The sequence below is a fragment of the Mustela erminea genome, chromosome 7 (genome assembly GCF_009829155.1).
Source record: "Mustela erminea isolate mMusErm1 chromosome 7, mMusErm1.Pri, whole genome shotgun sequence".
NCBI classification, from domain to species: Eukaryota; Metazoa; Chordata; class Mammalia; order Carnivora; family Mustelidae; genus Mustela; species Mustela erminea.
In genome coordinates this window covers 44,281,775-44,300,628 of record NC_045620.1, presented here as the reverse complement: position 1 = coordinate 44,300,628, position 18,854 = coordinate 44,281,775, and the positions used below count along the sequence as shown (strand labels likewise).

Here is an 18,854-nt window from a genome sequence, read left to right as displayed (position 1 = left end):
AATCATGTTTTACTTCAGTGGAAAGTTTTGTTTTTGCTTTTGTTTTTTTGAATAAAGCAGCACAAAGTGAGGATGGGTTGCTCCAGAAGGACATAGAGCAACTACTACAGTCACCATGGTACTTCAGGAGACCTACTGGAATAGAACACTGGACATCTCTTCCCCAAACTGTAAGCCACTGATCTTCTCTTCTGACCATGTGTTCTAACATCAGGCAAGTGGGAAAAGTGAAGGGTGGTACCAGGGACCAGCAATCCGAGATTCTTGGGGTATGGGTATCAATGCATAGCTGCTGGGAAGCTGAGAACTTCCTGGGGCGCACAGACCCTTCCAGTGGTGATGATCAACTGCTACACTATAGGAGTGGGCAGAGCTGGCTGAGGTATTTTTGAGTTCTGCATGTCTGATTCCAGGGTGGGGGGAGGGCAGGTTGAGGGTAGAGTTTCAAAACCCTGGGCATCCCCCTCAGTGATCTACTCAGGCTGGAGTGCACCAGCAAGGTGACAAGAGGAGTGAGGGAAGTGAGGACGAGGGCAAACAAAGGTAACAATTTGATGACCTGGTCCAGCCAGGTTCCCCGCCAACCACCCCCACTCCCGCAGCCTGCAAAGCCAGCCTGAGCCTCATCTCATGAAGTTGCCTGTTGCTCAATCCCTCTATTCTACCTGAGGACAAAGGGAACTTCAGAGACTTGTCTTAGCCTAGAGGTGATGGGTCCAGATGGCCCATGGGGGTGGAGCACTGCCTACAGCAGGCCTACTGTGCTGGCCCCAACTACAAGCAGACTGCGAAATCATGGGGGAGGGAGAGGAAAAGCACAAAGCCTTTATTTCTTCACACTCTACTCTTGGGGGGCAATGAAGTGGAGAGAAGGAGGAAATAAGAAATAGCGGGAACAAGAAATCCTTGATTCCTCTCCTGGATTCCTAGCCTTTTTTTGATAAAATGTTAGCAGAGGGCATGGAATTGATTTAATCAGATGCTCCTCTATTGGCAGATGTTTACAACAGGCTAGAACCCGGAAGTGATGGAGGAAGCATGGCTGGCACATAACAGGAAGGTGCCCTGGGCCTCTTCTTTGCTAGGGAGCCAGCGTAAGGCCCATTGCACATTTTTAACTTCTGATTTTTTTTTTTTAATGCACCAGCTAACTGCTTTACAGGGTAATGTCTTGTTTCTGCAAGAGGTTTCTGATGCTTTAATAACTTTAGAATCTCCAAAGGGCTGGCATCATTCATTCATCCATCCAAATACTTACTGAGTGTATGCTAGACGCCAGACACTATTCTAAGGCCAAACCCACACTCTCAATGTGCTTCCCTCCAAGGCTGAGAGGCAGAAAATGCACAATTTAAGCAAGTGACCATGTATGTCAATCTGTACAAGTTTTTTGAGGAAAAATCAAGTCAGCTAAGGTGACAGAAGAAAAGAGGGTCCCAAGATGAATGCTTCCTGGAGGAAGGGCCTTCTAGGCAGAGGGAACAGTAAGTGCAAAAACCAAGAGGTCTTTGCCTTCCGGGGAAGGAGCCAGTGGGGCTGGAGCCCAGGGACAGAGAAGGAAGAGGATGTAAGAAAGGAGGGTGTGGGGATGTGAGGAGTCAGAGCCTGGAGCGTCTCAAAAATCATGGTGATGATTTTGGTTTTAATGAATGAAAAATACTGAAGGGCTCTGAACAAAAGTGACATGACTTGGATTGGGGTTAAGGAAAGTCAGATCCTTCTCTACGCTGCTTAAATAACAACCCCGGGAAGGCAGGATGGGTGAAAGCAGAGGCCTGGGCAGGTGTCTCCTGCAGTGGTGCTAATGGGGGAATCTTAGCAGGTAGAACTGCCAGGGTCTGGAGATGGATGGAGCACAGATGGAGAGGCAAGAGGATGGCTGTGAGGCCCAAGCACCTGCAGCCATGGTCACTGGGATGGAGAAGACCAAGGAGGAAGCGGGGTTGTGAAAGGAAGTCAAGGACTCAGTCTTGGTCTTTGTTAAGTTTGAGATACCAGAGGTCAGGCTGAACAGACAGCTAGATGCAAACAACCCACCTAGGGATCTAATTCGGGAATCACCAATATACACAGGGTATCAAAGCCACAAGACTGGAAGGGATTAACTATGAAATTACCAAGTTCTCTTTTATAAACATATGGTATGTACTCTCTGCCAGCATTGTGCGAAGTTCTTTACAGCTATTAACTCACTTAATTTCTTGCCACCCTCAAGTCAAGCTCTATTATTACCCTCATTTCACTGATATGCACACGGAGGTACGGAGACTTTTTAGTATCTTGCTCAAGGTTAGTAGGAGAGAGAAGAGGCCTTGGGGAGAAGAGAGGCTGTAGGCTTGAGCTCTGGGTGCTCCGGGGTTAGGAGGTGAGGGAGGTGAGGAGGAACAAGCTGGAGACTACAAGCAGCAGCAGGTAAGGAGAGAGGAAACCAGGGAGTTTGGTGTTCCCAAAGCCAAGCCAATCGAGGGTACCTGGAAGGGAAGGTAGATCAACTGTGTTGGAAGACACTGACAAATCAGGAGGTCAGAACTAACCACTGGATAGAAAAGTACCATCCTTTTTTCCACTAGCCTGGTTTTGAAATGAACTTCCTCCCATTTTTGAATGCAGGCAACAAATCCCAGTCATCTGCACAGTAGCTGAGACTCTGTCACCAGCAGAACCCCCAAACATTTTCATTGTTGGTGAGGAAGTACTATTTCTGGCCATCTTTGCTTCCAGATGACAGTAGTTCCTAGACCTTGTTATTTAATGTGTTAATAAAGAAGTACCCATGCTATGAAACCATGCATTTTATGAATTCTGATCATTCTACTGCCATAGAATTATTTTCCCTATGTCCTCCTGCATATTTTATTTTATGCATTTAACATCTTAATCTGAGAAAGGGGTCCATGAGTCATGAAACGGTTAAAGACTATCTCAATATTAACCACAAAGGAGCAAGCAAAAGCCAGTGCAGGTATTGGAACAGCCTTCCTAACCTAGGGCACCAGTGTGGCACTCAGCCCAGTGTTCAACAAATGAAGGGACAAAGATACTTTGTGGTGACTGGGGCTGGGGTAGATGAGGCTGTTACCACAGCTCACACTCGCCGAGGATGCCACAAAGGAAGGCGATGTCCCTGCATCTGTGCAGCAACCAGAACATGCCCAGCCAAGGTCCCGGGGTGGGGGGAATCCCCCTTCTCTCTGCAGGGGTTTCACTTGTGGTGGCTCCCCTGCTCTCACCACCCCCTTTCCTTTCCTTCCGTCTGTCATTTGGACTGCTCTGTGCCAGGCTGCCTGCTGTTTCCCTGTGGCCAGAGCTCTGCTCTGCTTTCATTTTGGGAACAACAGAAGGTCCTCTCTATCTTACCTCTCCAATATCTGACCACCTAGACATCGCCAGGCAAAACAGAGGAATTAATAGCGAAGTCACCACTCCCAGCTTCGGCAAAATCGGTGAGAGACCCCAGCACAGAAGCCCATAGCCTCATTAGTCAGAAAAGTCCCACATCGGTAGAATGAGGGCCCCCCTGGAGGTTCCGCTCTGAGGGTAGTTAGGAGAGTCAATGAGCTGGCAGCCGTGACGCACTTAGAACAGTGGCCAGAACATGGTAAACACCGGTACACATTGTTCAAAAAAGACAATCTTGCCTTTTCTCTTTCTTCCCCACTGAAAAAAGCAGCAAGTAAAATGCATCTGAAATCTCATGAATTCATTGCTAACCAACATAGCATTTAAGAGTAAGTGACATTAATCGGAAAAACATTGCTATTATGGAATGCTCACGGTCATTCTTATTTGAAAATAAAAAGATAGTGAAGTTAATGACAAGATGGCAGCACAGCTCTCCCAGCCTGGTACCTACAGCAGTCAGACATCGAGATCATGATGTGCTGACACAACATCAAGTCTTCTAGCAAACCTAGCATCCCTGGGCCTTGCACATGGGATGGGGGTGAGGGGGGATACTGCCACTGGTGTCCATCACCTGCAGAGTTTGGGGACTATCTGCAGTGCTATGTTCCCTGGATGGAGGAGAAATCAGCCACTGAAGCTCTCTTCTTTGCCCTTTGCCACCAACTCGGACTCCCACTTCAAGCTCAACAATGCAAAGGGGAAAGGGAAAGCCCCTGACTAAAGGTCCACTTCCACTGAGTTTGGCGCTATTCTGAGTGTGAGGTGGTGAGTCTTTAATCAAAAATCACTGCACGTTTGTTCAGTTGATGGAGAAAAAAAGTCAGCCACTGAGGTCCAGGGAAATCAGACAGAATGCCTGGGTGCTGCAGAAAGAAGTGTGGGGACCATCTGGTCTACCCCCTGGCTTTTTATTTTTTATTTTTTTTCCTGTAGAGAAGGGAAGGAAATGGAGGGCATGTGGCATTTCCACAGCTAAGGGGGAATACGGTTCCTCCAGAAGCACAGGAAAGTTAAACCACCGCCTTCCAGTTGCAAAGTACCTCCTTGCAATTGCCGGCTCTCCCTGCAGTCTAGGGCAGGGAACAAGTTGGGCTGGTTTGAAACTTGCCTGGGCAACCAGCACCACCTGGTTCCCCTGCCCTTGCAGGATTCCTGCCTGTCTCCTGACTCGTGAGCAAAAGCCACTCTGTGAAGCTCACCTTCACACTGCATCAGGCTCCCTCGACCTATTTCCTGGGAAAAGAGGGGAAAGTTAACAATGACCCTGGGCTCGCAGGCACCCGATGTCTGCATCATTCTTGCAGTGACTATATTCTGTTGCCTTTGCTAGCAATGAATTGCAGTATCCAGGAGCTAAGATGCGGTTGGAGTGACCTTCTCCAACCTACCACTCCCACCCACCCTGACCTCTGCACTCCCATTTCCCCAATAAAGACCAGTCCCTTACAATTTACTCAGCTCAGGTGCGACATGAACACAACACGTCGAGCTTAACAAGCATCGCATGTTGCCCCCCCATGTTTCTTAGTTATTTACAACCACATCCCAACTCTAACACACTGGCTCATATCTTAGACTCATGGCTATGATTAAGAACTGGGTATTTTTCTGACCTGAGAACGCAAAATGAGTCCATCCTCCTTAGGACGCCCCTTTAAGCCTTCTGGAGACTGACACGGGCTACACTGAATTCTATTTTGCACGCGGAGGATCCTGCTGCGTTATTGTTTCCAACACTGTGAGTAGGTGGATACGACAGACAGAACTTTAGGTTTCCGGGTTCTGGTGCCAGGAGGCATTGAGAGTGTGTAAAGTTCAAGTGCCTTCAAAGTGATTAAAATAAACAGACAACTGGTTCCTGGGCCACTCCCACCTCCTACAGAGAGCTTCAACGGGACAGGCCACCACACTCCCAGTTCCCAAACTTCTGAGGAGCCACGGAGACGGCAGTCCTCGTAGCTGCTAGGGTCCACTTAGCCCCCATCTGACGCCCGGCACCTGATCGTCTCTGTCACCTGTGGGCTTTGCTGGGTTCCAGTCCATTCTTCAGGCTGACATCTGTCTGCACCATCTCCTGTTTCAGTTCTCCGATCTCCGAGACGATTGTGTCAATGAGCTATTCAAAGACAAAATAGTGTGACGTCAGGCAGTGGAAGAGGCGTGCCTAGAGACCGGGAGCTTCAGCCGCTTCCATAGGAGCACAGAGAAGACCACCTTTTTTTTTTTTTTAATCCCGGCTGTGTGAATTTCCTCTGCCCAGAGGAAAGAAAATAAAGAGGGTGGGAGCAGCTTTTTCTTTTAAAAAAAAAAAAAGGAGGAAGAACTTGGGTTTCGGTACTGCCCTAAGAAAAAGGATATGACACCCAGTTTGGTTTCTCAACATGAATACAAAGAGGAATAAACAAATCCTGGTAAAAACCAGGCTTCCACATTCATTTTGTCAAAGTCAAAACTCAAGAGGAATTCCCTGAATTAATATTTATACAATCAGGCTCTGGCTACAGAAATAAGCCTATTTGTTTTTGTTTTGTAAAGATTTTAGTTATTTGAGAGAGAGAGAGCATAAGCAGGGGCGGGTGGGGAGAGAACCGCAGAGGGAGAGGGAGAAGCAGACTCCCCGCCGAGCGGAGGGCCCGATGCAGGGCTGTATCCCAGGGCTCTGAGATCATGACCTGAGCCGAAGGCAGATGCTTAACTGACTAAGCCACCCAGGCGCCCCAGAAATAATATCTAAGACATATATAGTTTGCAATCAATTTCTAGACATTAAGTTACTCATCCTATTCTTTGCTTTTTATTTATTTATTTATTTTTATAAAGAAGACTATTCGGGGAAAGGGAAGAGAGGGAGAGATGTGCCCTCCTCTTGCAGAAGGTTCATGTGTGCTTGTATCCTCTACCCACACACCTGAGGAGAGCCTACACCAGCCCCCGAAGGCTGGCCTAAACTCTTGAGCCCACCGAACCCCTCAGCTAACAGAATCCTTCCTGGTGCTAACTAGGCACTCTCTGTGTCCAGCCCTGTTATCATAGTATGTCACTGCTCATTAATTTTTAAAAATTATAGTTATTTTTTACATATTATTTATGTCATCATGTAATAGATTCAATAGTTTCAAAAGAAGTATTTTTTTAAAAATTTCTCCATTTTAGGGGTGCCTAGGTGGCTCAGTGGGTTAAGTTTCTGCCTTCAGCTTAAGTCATGGTCTCAGGATCCTGGGATCAAGCCCAGGATCAACTCAGCGGGGAGCCTGCTTCCCCCACTCTCTCTGCCTGCCTCTCTGCCTACTTGTGACCTCTCTCCCTGTCAAATAAATAAATAAAATCTTTTAAAAACTTCTCCATTTTAATTCCCAACACATAACCTAAATGAACACAAGCTCTTTGGGGCCCTCCATAATTATTAATAGGACAAAGGGATCCCATAGCTCTAAACTCTGACAATCACTATTCTAACTAAAGTGTTATCTTTCCTCAGCAGATTTATCCCACCCGAGCGCTGGCCGAAACTTCATCGAAGCTTATAGGCTGTTCTAAACTTTGACCCCATCTATTCATTCCGTAATTCAACAAACCTTTATTGGCACCCACTTCATGGCAGGTGCTAAAAGCATGAAAGTGGACAGTTCTCACACAGATGATATTCTGGTAGAGCACAGACCACAGTCCTGAATACTGAGAAGTGCCAGGATGAAAATAGAACAGGGTGATGCTGTAGGGGGCAGCTAAGTGGCCACCACTCTAGGTAGGATGGGCTGGTGAGGGTGGATCTTGGAGGAAGTGATGGAACCCTGAAGGACAAGGGAGCCATGAAGAGATCAAGGGGAGATCTCGCCATACAAAGAAAGTCCCAGAGGCTAGGGAAGCACGTGTCAGGAGAGGAAGGACCAGAGCTCATTGGCATTCTAGATCACAGTACACATACTCTGAATTTTCTACACAAAGAACCATGAAAGGGCTTTACCAGGGGAAAAAAATTTCTTTTGTTTTAGGTTCTAAAAAGATCACTTTGGCTGCTGGCTAGAGGAGAAGCGGCAAGACCCATCTGGAGGCAACCAGTTTGGATACAGGCAAGAAAGGTCCAGTGTTTTGGACCAAGGTGGTAGCAGAGGCATTCAAAAGAAGGGGGGATATCCAAGAACAGTTCAACACGGAAATTGATAGACATTGATGGACTTGATGTAGGAGTAGGAGGAAGAGAAGACTCAACAGAACTCCTAAGTTTTTGACTTGATTATCAGACAGATGACAGTGCCCTTGACTGACATGACGAAGGGTCAGGTTTGAGGAAGAAATCGAGTTGGATATTAGGTCAGTGATGTCTTGATTTTCTTATTGGCCATTATATAAATTTGGTATGTAGTTTTGGACATTCAGTATGGAGATATTATACATTTGGGTCAGTGGCATATGTGCTGGCATCCCCAAGCCCTGTCACAGGGAGAGAAGATCTGAGGGGAAAGTGGACATGGAGAAGGAGTCCCTGAAAATAGCTCTGCATGCTCCCAATGCTTGGAGGTCAGAAGAAGGGAAGCCAGCCAGATCCTCCATGCTTGAGCCATCCTTGCTGTGTGTGCCTGGGATGCAAGCAGTAGGCGAACATTCTAGAAGCACTGAGGACCCGGAAGAGAAAATGACCAGGATATCTTTTATATATATATATATCCCACTGGCAAAAATTTAAAAGCCTGATAATATTTGAGAATATGTGAAAATAGGAACCCTAAGTCCTGCTAGAGGAGACTTATTTGCAGAGCCCACTTTGAAGAGCAATATGGCAACATCTCAGCGAGTCAGAGACACACAGACCTCCAGATATGCACTCTAGAGAAATCCAGAGTGCGAGGAGACTTTTATGAGAATATTTGCTGTACTATTATTTGTAAGAAAACCAAATTATAAGCACTTAAATGCCCATCAATAAGAAAATGGGTAAACTGAGGTATAGAATACTATGCAGCAGTTAAAATGAATGACCCAGAGTATCACATTCCTCAGTATCAACACATATAAACAGAAATGCTCAAAAGCTTCTCATAAAAGCAAAAAAAAAAAAAAAAACTTAAAAAGGGTTACATTCAGTATATAAAGTTTAAAGCCATTCAAGACTGTACAATACTATGGTGTTTATAAATATACACATAGACAACTCCAATGTGTGATATGGGGGTTATAATCTTATTCCACGATAGTGGTTACCTCTTGAGGAGAATGGATGAAGATGTTCACAGGTCAAGGGCCTCAACGACTATGAGATTTTATTTCTTAAAATGAAATGACACAATGATAAGCTATGATAGAGCTGAGTGACATGTGCTTAGCAGTATATGTGAGTTTTTGTATCTTTATTCATATTCAAAATTATTAGGAAAAGAAAAAGGGGTGCTGTGTATGATAATGGAAGGAGATGGAAAGATTGAGAAGGTGGGCGCGAGTGGGGTGAGCAAAAGCAGTCTGAGTGTCTGCGCTGCAGGTCCCCCAATCTGGGCTGGGTCATTCTCCCATTCTGGGCCATGGCTATTGTCCTGGCCAGGAAGTCACACACAGGAGAGTCACCCACGGCCTCGGGAAAATCTGGGAGAAAGAGTTCCCATCCCCAGCAAGGAGACAGGTCACTAGGCAAATCAGCCTCTCCACCCTCAGTCACCTCCAGGGCCACCATATTAATGTGAACGTGAACACAGCCTTCCCCAGGAAAAGCCCTTGACCTTCTCTGGCCAGACTGTCCCTCCTAAACACCTGGTGTCTGTCCTGGTATCAATGATTGGATTTGAGATGTTTCCCAAATTTTCCCAGACACATTTGTGTTTATTTGTGTTTTTGATACCTGAAGATGTTTGTTCACATCTTGTATGCTCTTAATACTCTTTATCTTTAAGGATAGGCAGAGATAACCTGCCACCCACAAACGGGGGGAGGTAGTTTTAAGCTTTGTCACGTTAAAGACAACTGCAGTTTCTACAGGAGTGCTTTAATCAAAATTGGTGTGGCAACCAACACTTCTCCTTACACAACCCCAGGCCCCACCACATCCCTGTAGCCGTCTAGAATTCCTACAAGAACGGGAAGGGGCTGCTTAAGCATCCGGCAGGTGCACACCGTTCTTCACTACCCTATCTGTCTGCCCAGAACATGTGGGGACACTTGGGAAGGTCCACGGGGCCAAGTGGCTCTTGCTCTTACTTGTAAGATGGGACATCAGAGTGCAGGCCACCAAATTCGTGAGATGGTGGTTCTCCCAAAAACACAGTATCTGTATCATTTCCAAAAAACTCCAAGTTGTGACGAAGGCCACAAACCAGGAGACAGACCCAGAAAAGCACTGGCCATCAGAGTCCACTCTGATAAAGCCAGGACATCAGTCTGTGCTTGTTACCTCCCGCAAAGAGGTGGCATGCTTGCCTTCCCGTGCAGGCACAGACCAGGCTTCTGTGCACAACAGGAGAGAGGGAGGCAAGCCCGGGATTGGGTCTCTGGGTCCCCTCCCTCATTCTACTCAGTAACCTCTGTTCACCCCTCTCTCTCCCAGGTGAGCATTTGTGCATAATAAAGTAGGTGGGTGGAGACTGAACTGTTCACCCTGGTGATTTCCATGCCAGTTGGCATCCAGGCCAAGGGCAAGAGCAGTGCTTAGGAAGGTCCAGGTTCTCTCCTCTGAGATCATACCCAGGGCTCAGCCCGGGCAAGGCTGGGCGTGCCTTGTCCCAGGCTAGAGTGGGAATCTACACTAATTTGTACCACTTTGTAATCATTCTGGTAATCTCCCCATTGGCGGGAACCTCCTTTGAGGGGTCACACTGCCAGCGGCAGCTCTGTACACTTTCAAGGATGTCTGGTTGCAGCAACTGCCTGGTAGTTTGGCAGCATGGACAGTGCTGAGGGCACCAACTTGGGGCTCAGAGAGTCCCACCTTCACCCATGTCCCCACCCCGGTGGTTGTGTCCTGAACCTTGTTACTAATTGTGAGCCTTGTCATGAAGCAGAGTGATACTAGAAGACACTGCAAATAGACACAGACGCCTGCCAGCCTGGAAAGAGGCCATTTCATTACCGGGAGCAGACCAGGATCTACAAAAGACCAGCATTTGTGGTATCCAGTCTTCCTCTGCCAGCTGCCCAGAAATCTCTAATCTCAACATCTGCCCACTATATATGCCTATTTTCTGTGACCGGGGACAGAAGTCTTGATGCCATCCATCCCTGCTCCCACAGGATGCTGGAGGGACTCCACATCTTGTGTTCTTTCTTTTAGGGCTAGATAAGGGAGGAAAAAAAATCTCTTGAAGGCCAAGAGGAGAAAGTGTTTACAGAGTAAGTTCTGATAAGGCACTCTTCAAATGGTGAGGCAAACTCAGGAATGTTATCGTGCTTTGCAAAGGGGATGTGTTGCTGATACGGGGAGGACTAGAAAGCTAGGGTATGGGAAAAGTCAAGTGTTTTGCTCTTAGCTCAGGAATCTATTCCCCTAGTGTAGCTGCTTGGCCTTGGGGTCTGTTGGGCCTTGATAGCCCCATCAACTCTGTGGGAGCAGACCTACCTCCAGGTCATGAGAAACCCTATCACCCAAATAATCCCTCTCCTGTCTATTTTGGAGAGTTGGGGAAGCCTTATGGGCTGGTGGGTACATCCCACGTTTGGGGCTCTTCTAAAGAAGTCTGGAAAATAATGAGTTCCTTATCAACCTTCAGAATGATCTTGCTCCACGGAATTGTCACCACAGAAACAAACAAAATAATGAAGGCTTCCTTCCACTTGCAGAGGAATGTCTAGAAAATGCTGACAGGGTATCTCAAAGCCTTGTCCCTTTTTTTTTTTTTCCTCCTCCTCCTTTCTAAACTTTGTATGCCACACCCACGAGGGTGTTTGCATTTTTATTTTTGAAATTTAATTATAATTGCATGAATACATTCTCACTGAAAAACACAAATTGTTGTCATTAAAACTAATCTGCCTTGACCATCACCCATAATCCTTTTCACTATCCAGAGGTAACCACTGTTACCAGTTTTGTGCACACCATTCTCGAATGGTATCATTCTGTGCTTTCTCTACCCAATGGAATTGTACTGATGCATTGTCCTGTGGTTCCCTTATTTTACTCAATGAAACGTGGGATTTATCTACATTGATATATGAAGCCCTAGCTCATTCACTTTTTTACAATTTTTAAAAAAATTATTTAAATTCAATTAACTAACACACAGTGTATTATTAGTTTCAGACGTAGAGTTCGGTGATTTATCAGTTGCATATAACACCCACTTGTCTTGTTCATTATATCATGTGCCCTTCTTAATGCCCATCACCCAGTTACCCCATCCCCCTATCCACCTCCACTCCAGCAACCCTCAGTTTGTTTCCTGAGATTAAGAGTCTCTTATGGTTTGTCTCTCTCTGGTTTCATCTTGCTTCATTTTTCTCTCCCTGCCCCTATGATCCTCTGTTTTGTTTCTTAAATTCCACACATGAGTAAAATCATATAATTATCTTTCTCTGATTAACTTATTTTGCTTAGCATAATATCCTCTAGTTCCATCCATGGCGTTGCAAATGGCAGGATTTCTTTTTTCATGGCTGAATAGTATTCCATTGTGTATCTATAGTGGTATATTTATCCATTCATCTGTCAATGGACATCTGGGCTCTTTCCATAGCTTGGCTATTGTGGACATTGCTGCTATAAATATTGGGGTACACGTGCCCCTTCGGATCACTACATTTGTATCTTTAGGGTAAATATCCAGTAGTTCGATTACTGGGTTGTAGGATAGCTCTATTTTCAACTTTTTGAGGAACCTCCACACTGTCTTCCAGAGTGGCTTCACCAGCTTGCATTCCTACCATCAGTGTAGGAGGGTTCCCCTTTCTCTGCATCCTTGCCAACATCTGTTTTTTCCTGACTTACTCGTTTTAGCCATTCTGCCTAGTTCATTCATTTTAAGTGGGCTAGGGCTATGCCACATGGGGATATACACAGGGATAAACCATGTATCCATTCTATTTTGACAGACACTTAAGTCATTTCTAATGTTTTGCTGTCACAAGCAGGACTGCGCTAAACACCTCTGTATACTGTGTGAAACCTCATAGAAAATGCTGAGCTCCACTCATGTAAGAGGTTATAAGGTGGCACTATGTGGCTCTCCAGGTGGCCATGCCAAGCTATACTGCCTCCACCATTTTTGAAAGTGACCCCCTCATTTGTCAGTGTTTGATTTTATGAAACTTTTAAGCTTTGGCCAATCTGATGAGCATAAGTGACTTCTTAATGTTTTAATGTGCTTTGCTCGGGTTACATATTTTGTTGTTCATTTGAATTTCCTCTGTTGAGGAACTGCCTGTTCATTTATATTGCCCATCTTGGGGTTTCCTGGTTTCTCTCAGACTGTGTGAGTTGTCGATCTGCATCTCTTGTCTCAAATATTTAAAAAAGATTTTCTCTCAGATTGTTTTTTAAAATTTCCTTAAGCTTTTAATGTTGACAGAATCAAATTTTTTTTTATTATGGCTTTTGTTTATTGACCCTTGCCTAGGAAGACTTTTTTTTTTTTTAAGATTTATTTATTTATCTTAGAGAGAAAGACAGAGTGAGTGAGCACGGGGAGGGACAGAGGGAGAGAAAGAATCCTAAGCAGACTCACACAAAGCATGGAGCCCAATGTTATGACCCGAGCTGAAATCAAGAGTCAGAAGCTTAACCGACTAAGTCATCCAGGTGCCCATATGAAGACATTTCTTATCTTGAAGGTATAAAATTTCCTCTTTTTTCTGCTGACACTTACATATAGTTTTGCCTATTTCTATATAATGTACTTACTTATAAGTAGGCCTTTCATTCATCTGGAGTGTAATTTTATGTGTGGTATGAAGTCAGGACAAGGAGGGGAGCGATAACTCAAATTCGGCCCATGCTAGTTTCCCTAAATCCTTAAACCCCACACTCTGAGATGGCTCTGTCTGCCTCAAGGTGCCTTCTACAGGCCAGGGAATGTGCCAAAGGGCCGCCACTTTAAAACATGCCCAGAGGTTGGGGATGGCCTGTGAGGCAGGAGTTAGAACTCTGCCCTTGTTTTTTTTGTTTTTATTTTTGTTTGATTCCATATGGAGAGCAAATGAACTCAGTTGAAGAAAGGAGCATTTCTTCAATAGTCCATATTAGCCATGCTGATTCAAAACATCCCCTAAACACAGCCAGAACCTTCCTATTTACTAAAAACAACATTCACTATCTTTTAGTTCTATTTTCTGCTGTGGTAAGAGGAAAAAAATACCTCCACATACCCAGAGAAAAAGGTAATATGCAACCCAATCCCATATCCTCCTCTGAGTGAAGTGAGTGAGTGGTTTGATCTGAATAACTTTCTGTTTTTAGCTCCAAGTAGAAAAGAGTAGTGTAAAAAATAGAAATACTAGGCCCCAAATGGAGTCACTTGTGCAAAGACCCATGTCGCAAACCCGGGCTTAATGCCTAACTGAGCTGCACGTCCAGCCTCTCCCAGGAGTGGTATTTTGAACCAGTCTGCAATTTCCTAATCAATATAGACAATGTAAACTGAAGGACAGATGCCGGCCCTTCCCCCAGAGGAAGGTGCACAGCCTGAAACAAACCTTCCATTTGTTTATGACTTCCTTGTCCCTACTCCCTTCTGCCTAGGCATGTCTTCCACTTTGTACTCCTCCCTGGAGCTCCTTTCTGTTTGCTAGACAAGGCGCTCCCCAATTCAGAAACTGCTGGCCAATTAGACCTTCAAGTTTACTCAGTTGAATTGTGTTTCCTAAACAGCAGTATTCAGAGGGAACGAACACAAATGGGCAAATCTAATATTTAGAAGCCAAATCTGGCTAAGTTGACTGGCCTGGAATTCCTTCAGCTCTGTAGCTTCAAGCAGTGTGTCCTCGAATAAATCATTTGACTCCTTAAATTTCCTCATCTGTGACCCGAGAACATGATGAGGGCTGCTTCTTGGGCCTCTTTAAGAGTGTGTTGAGGCGCGGGTGCCTGGGTAGCTCAGTGGGTTAAGCCTCTGCCTTCAGCTCAGGTCATGATCTTGGGGTCCTGGGATCGAGCCTCGCATCGGGCTCTCTGTTCGGCAGGGAGCCTGCTTCCTCCTCTCTCTCTCTCTGCCTGCCTTTCTGCCTACTTGTGGTCTCTCTCTGTCAAATAAATAAATAAAATCTTAAAAAAAAAAAAAAAAGAGTGAGTTGAGGTGATGCAGACAAACTCCACAGCCAACATGGGTTTTTATTATTTGCTGCTGGGGAACATGCTTACCAATTTACATTGCCACCCATAACAAGAAAGAAAGAGGCCTGGCTCAGAGGGAACTAGAAGTACAGAGTGGGATTAAGGTAGCAGGATGTGTTGGCTCATTGTATCTGTTGGGGGACACAGGTCCTTGTACTATGCCCATGAAAAAGACCTCCATATGCTATGTCCCTAGAGGGCATGTCAATTCGATGGGGCTTCTTGGGGCACAACAAGCATGAGTGTTCTTAAAGTGGATAGAAACATCTGAAATTAGGACATTTCCAGAAAATTCAGGACCTGGTGTCCTTTGTGTGCATTGGTACCTTCTGGGTACACCTCAAGATGTTGATGGACCAGGTTTTCCTGGCCTTTAGCCTCTTGGAGCTTCCTCAGCTCTGAAAACCCCCACAAAAATCATGCAGCACAGTGGCCTCTCCCAAGACCAGTGTTCCCACCAGAGGGGGCCCCTCATGCTTCCCAAGAGGGGTCAGAAGAAGGAACCTGGCCCTACACAGCCAGCCCCAAGGCCCCTGTCAAAGCATGGCTTTCAGGGAGCCAGAACCTGCTTTGTTTGGTGCACAGAGACCAAGAAGGACCCCCAGAGTCAGTTCTTGACCAAGAGCAGATGGGTGCTGAGGTATATAAGTGTCCCAGCTCCCACTTCTCTGGTGGAGACATCTGAGAAGACCTAAATTGTCCCCAAGCTCCCTTTAAGATGGATTCAAAGTTATCTTCAAGAGGACTTTGCTTAAAATTGGACTCTTGTGGGCGCCTGGGTGGCTCAGTGGGTTAAGCCGCTGCCTTCGGCTCAGGTCATGATCTCAGGGTCCTGGGATCGAGTCCCGCATCGGGCTCTCTGCTCAGCAGGGAGCCTGCTTCCTCCTCTCTTCCTGCTTCTCCTCCTCTTCCTCCTCTCTCTCTCTGCCTGCCTCTCTGCCTCTACTTGTGATCTCTCTCTCTGTCAAATAAATAAATAAATAAAAATCTAAAAAAAAAAAATTGGACTCTTGTGTGACCTCCTTCCTGCCACACTCCACTATGGTTTCTCTTGAGCACTTCCTGATAAGCCACTTCCATAAAAATCTTTAGCTCTGTACCTATTTCTGGGGAACCTGATTAAAGATAGCCCCCAACCTTCACCCTTGGCTCTCCTTTTTCATCATTTGAGGTGAATGGTTCTGTCTGTTGGTTATTCCTAGATCCAGAGACTCACTCAAATGCTCCCACCAGCATATAAATCCCAGAGTAGGAATCTTGTCTGTTTGCTCCCTGCTGTATCTTTGGAGCTCAAGCCAGTCCCTGGCATAGATGAGTTGTTGAATGAATGAGCGCTCTTCCTCCTCTGCCTTCCTCTTGGTAACTTCCCTGTTCATTTTCCTCCTAGACCAGGGCTAAATCAGGACACGGAGTGGGTGGAGCTCCAGCCAGTCCATGAGAAGCTCAGCTGAACAGGGTGGGGAAATCACTGACATGGTGGTGGCCACTAAAGGCCACTGCTCAAGAGTTTTCAACTATTTACCACCAACAACCAGCTATGTGGCTGCATATCAGAATGCACTCTCTTCTGATCCAATGTTAAATGCTCACAGAACAGAAGCCATTGGCTTTAAAACACAGTCCCGCTTATGACTAAGTTGTAAACTGCTTCTACTGACCTGTAAGAGAGGCCCGGATTGGCTCTGTCTGGCCAGACAATCACAGCAAGTACACATAGGCCATGAGGGCCTGGGAAGACCACGCTGGCATAGATGCTGCTCATTCTATGCAACTTCTAGAGGCAGAGCCCAGAGCTTTTTGAGTTTTGTTTTTCACCATATTTGAAATTATTCTGTAAACACTAATAGAACTTTAAATTTAGTGTATCCTGGTGTGGGGTAAGTTTTTTAAGAGATCTTTTTTTAAGAGACCCAGCGTCTGTAATTCAATACATAAATCACGGAAGCACTTACAAGGCAGCGTCTTGAGAAGTCATTCTGCCAAGGTCCTAATTTACATGCTCAGTTGTCTGAGGCCAGTATTGTGTTCGATTCTTCGGTGACTCAGAAGTCACAGATTGTCACCATATTACTGCTCATGGCTTTGAGTTTTAAGGTCGAGCAACAAGCTAAATAGTAGAAGGGCCATAAAGGATAGGGTTCTAAGAGTTGGCCCCGATGAGTTCTGAAGCCCTGGTTAGTTTCAGCATTTGTGTTTGAAATCTGATGTTGCATTTGTTTCTTTAGGTTTTTACAAAATGTTTATGGAGTGCGTATTAAGTTAAGCATCACGCTCTGGGTCTGCAGTAGGGAAGAAAAACAAAAATACAGTGTGCCCCATCAAACTAAAGACACTACTAATTATAAGACACCCTCTTATTTTATATGTCATCAAGAAAAAAAGAGCTGGCAATTATAACTATGACACACCAGGGACTGCAGCATACAAATGATTTCAGAGACATTACATTTTGGAAATCAGTAAATCTTGGAACTGTAGTGTGCTGATCTACATCTTTGTGGAACTCAAGTTGGAGAGGCTTGAGGTTGTGTGGGTCAAGAAGCCTGAGGTTGTAAGTGGCTTGTTTTGTTGTCTTGTCAGTGACAAACCTGCTGTGTGGGGACTAGCATCTTGGAGTTTACAAATTGGTGTCTGGCAAGATGGTCAGCAGGCATTCAGGCCTTATGGGCTCCACATAGCATCCTCTCCAGGTGCAACAGGGCTCTCATGGAAGGCATTCTACCTTGACCATGGCTGGAAGCCTGGCAAGAGCAGATTCCCGTACCCTGAGCAGATACTTCTGCCCCAGGTTCCTGGGAAACATGAAACATGATGCCCTCTGCCATGGGAAATAAAACCTGAATGAGGGGACCCTTTGGCCTTCAACAATTCAGAGGAACTCCAAAGCCAATGGAGCTTTGGGTGGATTTGCCACTGAGATCAATCTTGTCCATCCATAAATCAGTTCAGCCACAAAGTGTATGTCCCTGCAGTTAACAAAACTGTGCAGAACTTGATGCAAACGAAGTTCCCTTTCAAAGTCATAGTTGGGCACTGTATAATAAACCTACCTAAGGGTCACCTGGAATGTCATTTTGTTTAGCTCTTTTCTTTTGATTAAAGCCTGGACTCTTTACAGTCAGGTGCAGAACATATGGAAAATCGTTAAGTTGCAAATAGTATTTGTTCAGCAAAAAAGATAAAAAAGGTTTTAATTTTATGGCCCTGGATAACTTTAGCCACTTTTGTACTAGATAGAGGCACAATTGTGAAACCACAATTGTTTGAAGGTCAAAAGATGGTTGAATAATAGCAGTATCAAGCTTACATCTAAACCTTACAAAGTTAGACACACAAAACTGGCTAACGGCGGATGTCAAAGTTGGTTCAACGTGGGATTCTTTTGTCCCATGACTACTGACCAGTCTCTGCCATATGGAATTGGTTTTAACATCCTGTTGACTTTTTCCTTTAATGAGTTAAACTGATCTTCGATACCCACTCCCTAAGGAGTTGTATGAGAATTATAGTTGTCACTTTTGAAAATGATCTCTGAAGTTTTTGTCCTCTCTATCTTTGAAGGTCATCCATTCTAAAACACCTGCCAACTGTGCATCCCAGGCCTAGTGTATGCATGGGGGGAAGGGTGTTCCTTAACCTCTCTGAGCTTTAGTTTCCTCTAACATTAAATAGATGTAGGTATAGATATACAGTGGACTATTACTCAACCATCAAAAAGAAAGATATCTTGCCATTTGCAACACCATGACTGGAGCTAGTGAGTATAACACTAGGCAAAATAAGTCAGTCAGAGAAAGACAAACATCATACGATTTCACTACTATGGGGGAACTTAAGAAATAAAACAAATGAGCATGGAGGAAAAAAAAAAAGAGAGAGAAGGAGCAGCAAACCAAGAAACAAACTCTTGACTACATAGAGAGAACAAATGGATGGTTCCTAGAGGGGAGGTGGGCAGGGGGATGGGTGATGGGGATTAAGGAGGACACTTGTGATGAATGCAGTATGTTGTATGGAAGTGCTGAATCACTGACCTGTACACCTGAAACTAATATTACACTGTATGTTAACTAACTAGGATTTAAATAAAAACTTTAAAAAAAAAAGAGATCAATGAATTTCTAACACCTCTTCGGGCTCACTCTCTTACTGATCATGAGCTGTCCTCTTCTGCCTCTCGGAGTGCAGTGGCATGAATATGGTC

At 45.1% G+C, this 18,854-nt stretch overlaps 1 protein-coding gene across 10 annotated transcripts in view; it reads right to left on the bottom strand.

The window, feature by feature from the left end:
* RIN2 (Ras and Rab interactor 2) overlaps window positions 1–18,854 on the bottom strand; it is a 219,050-nt gene that overhangs the window by 58,145 nt on the left and 142,051 nt on the right. For 7 of the 10 annotated variants that reach the window (XM_032351526.1, XM_032351528.1, XM_032351527.1 and 4 more), the window contains one exon: window positions 5,421–5,521. The exons of 1 other annotated variant lie outside the window; for it this stretch is intronic. In XM_032351526.1, coding sequence (XP_032207417.1) covers window positions 5,421–5,521 — 101 coding nt within the window. Of the gene's footprint in view, window positions 1–5,018; window positions 5,142–5,420; window positions 5,522–18,854 lie in introns of those variants that run through there. 2 more of the 10 variants (XM_032351533.1, XM_032351534.1) reach the window with 2 other exon arrangements.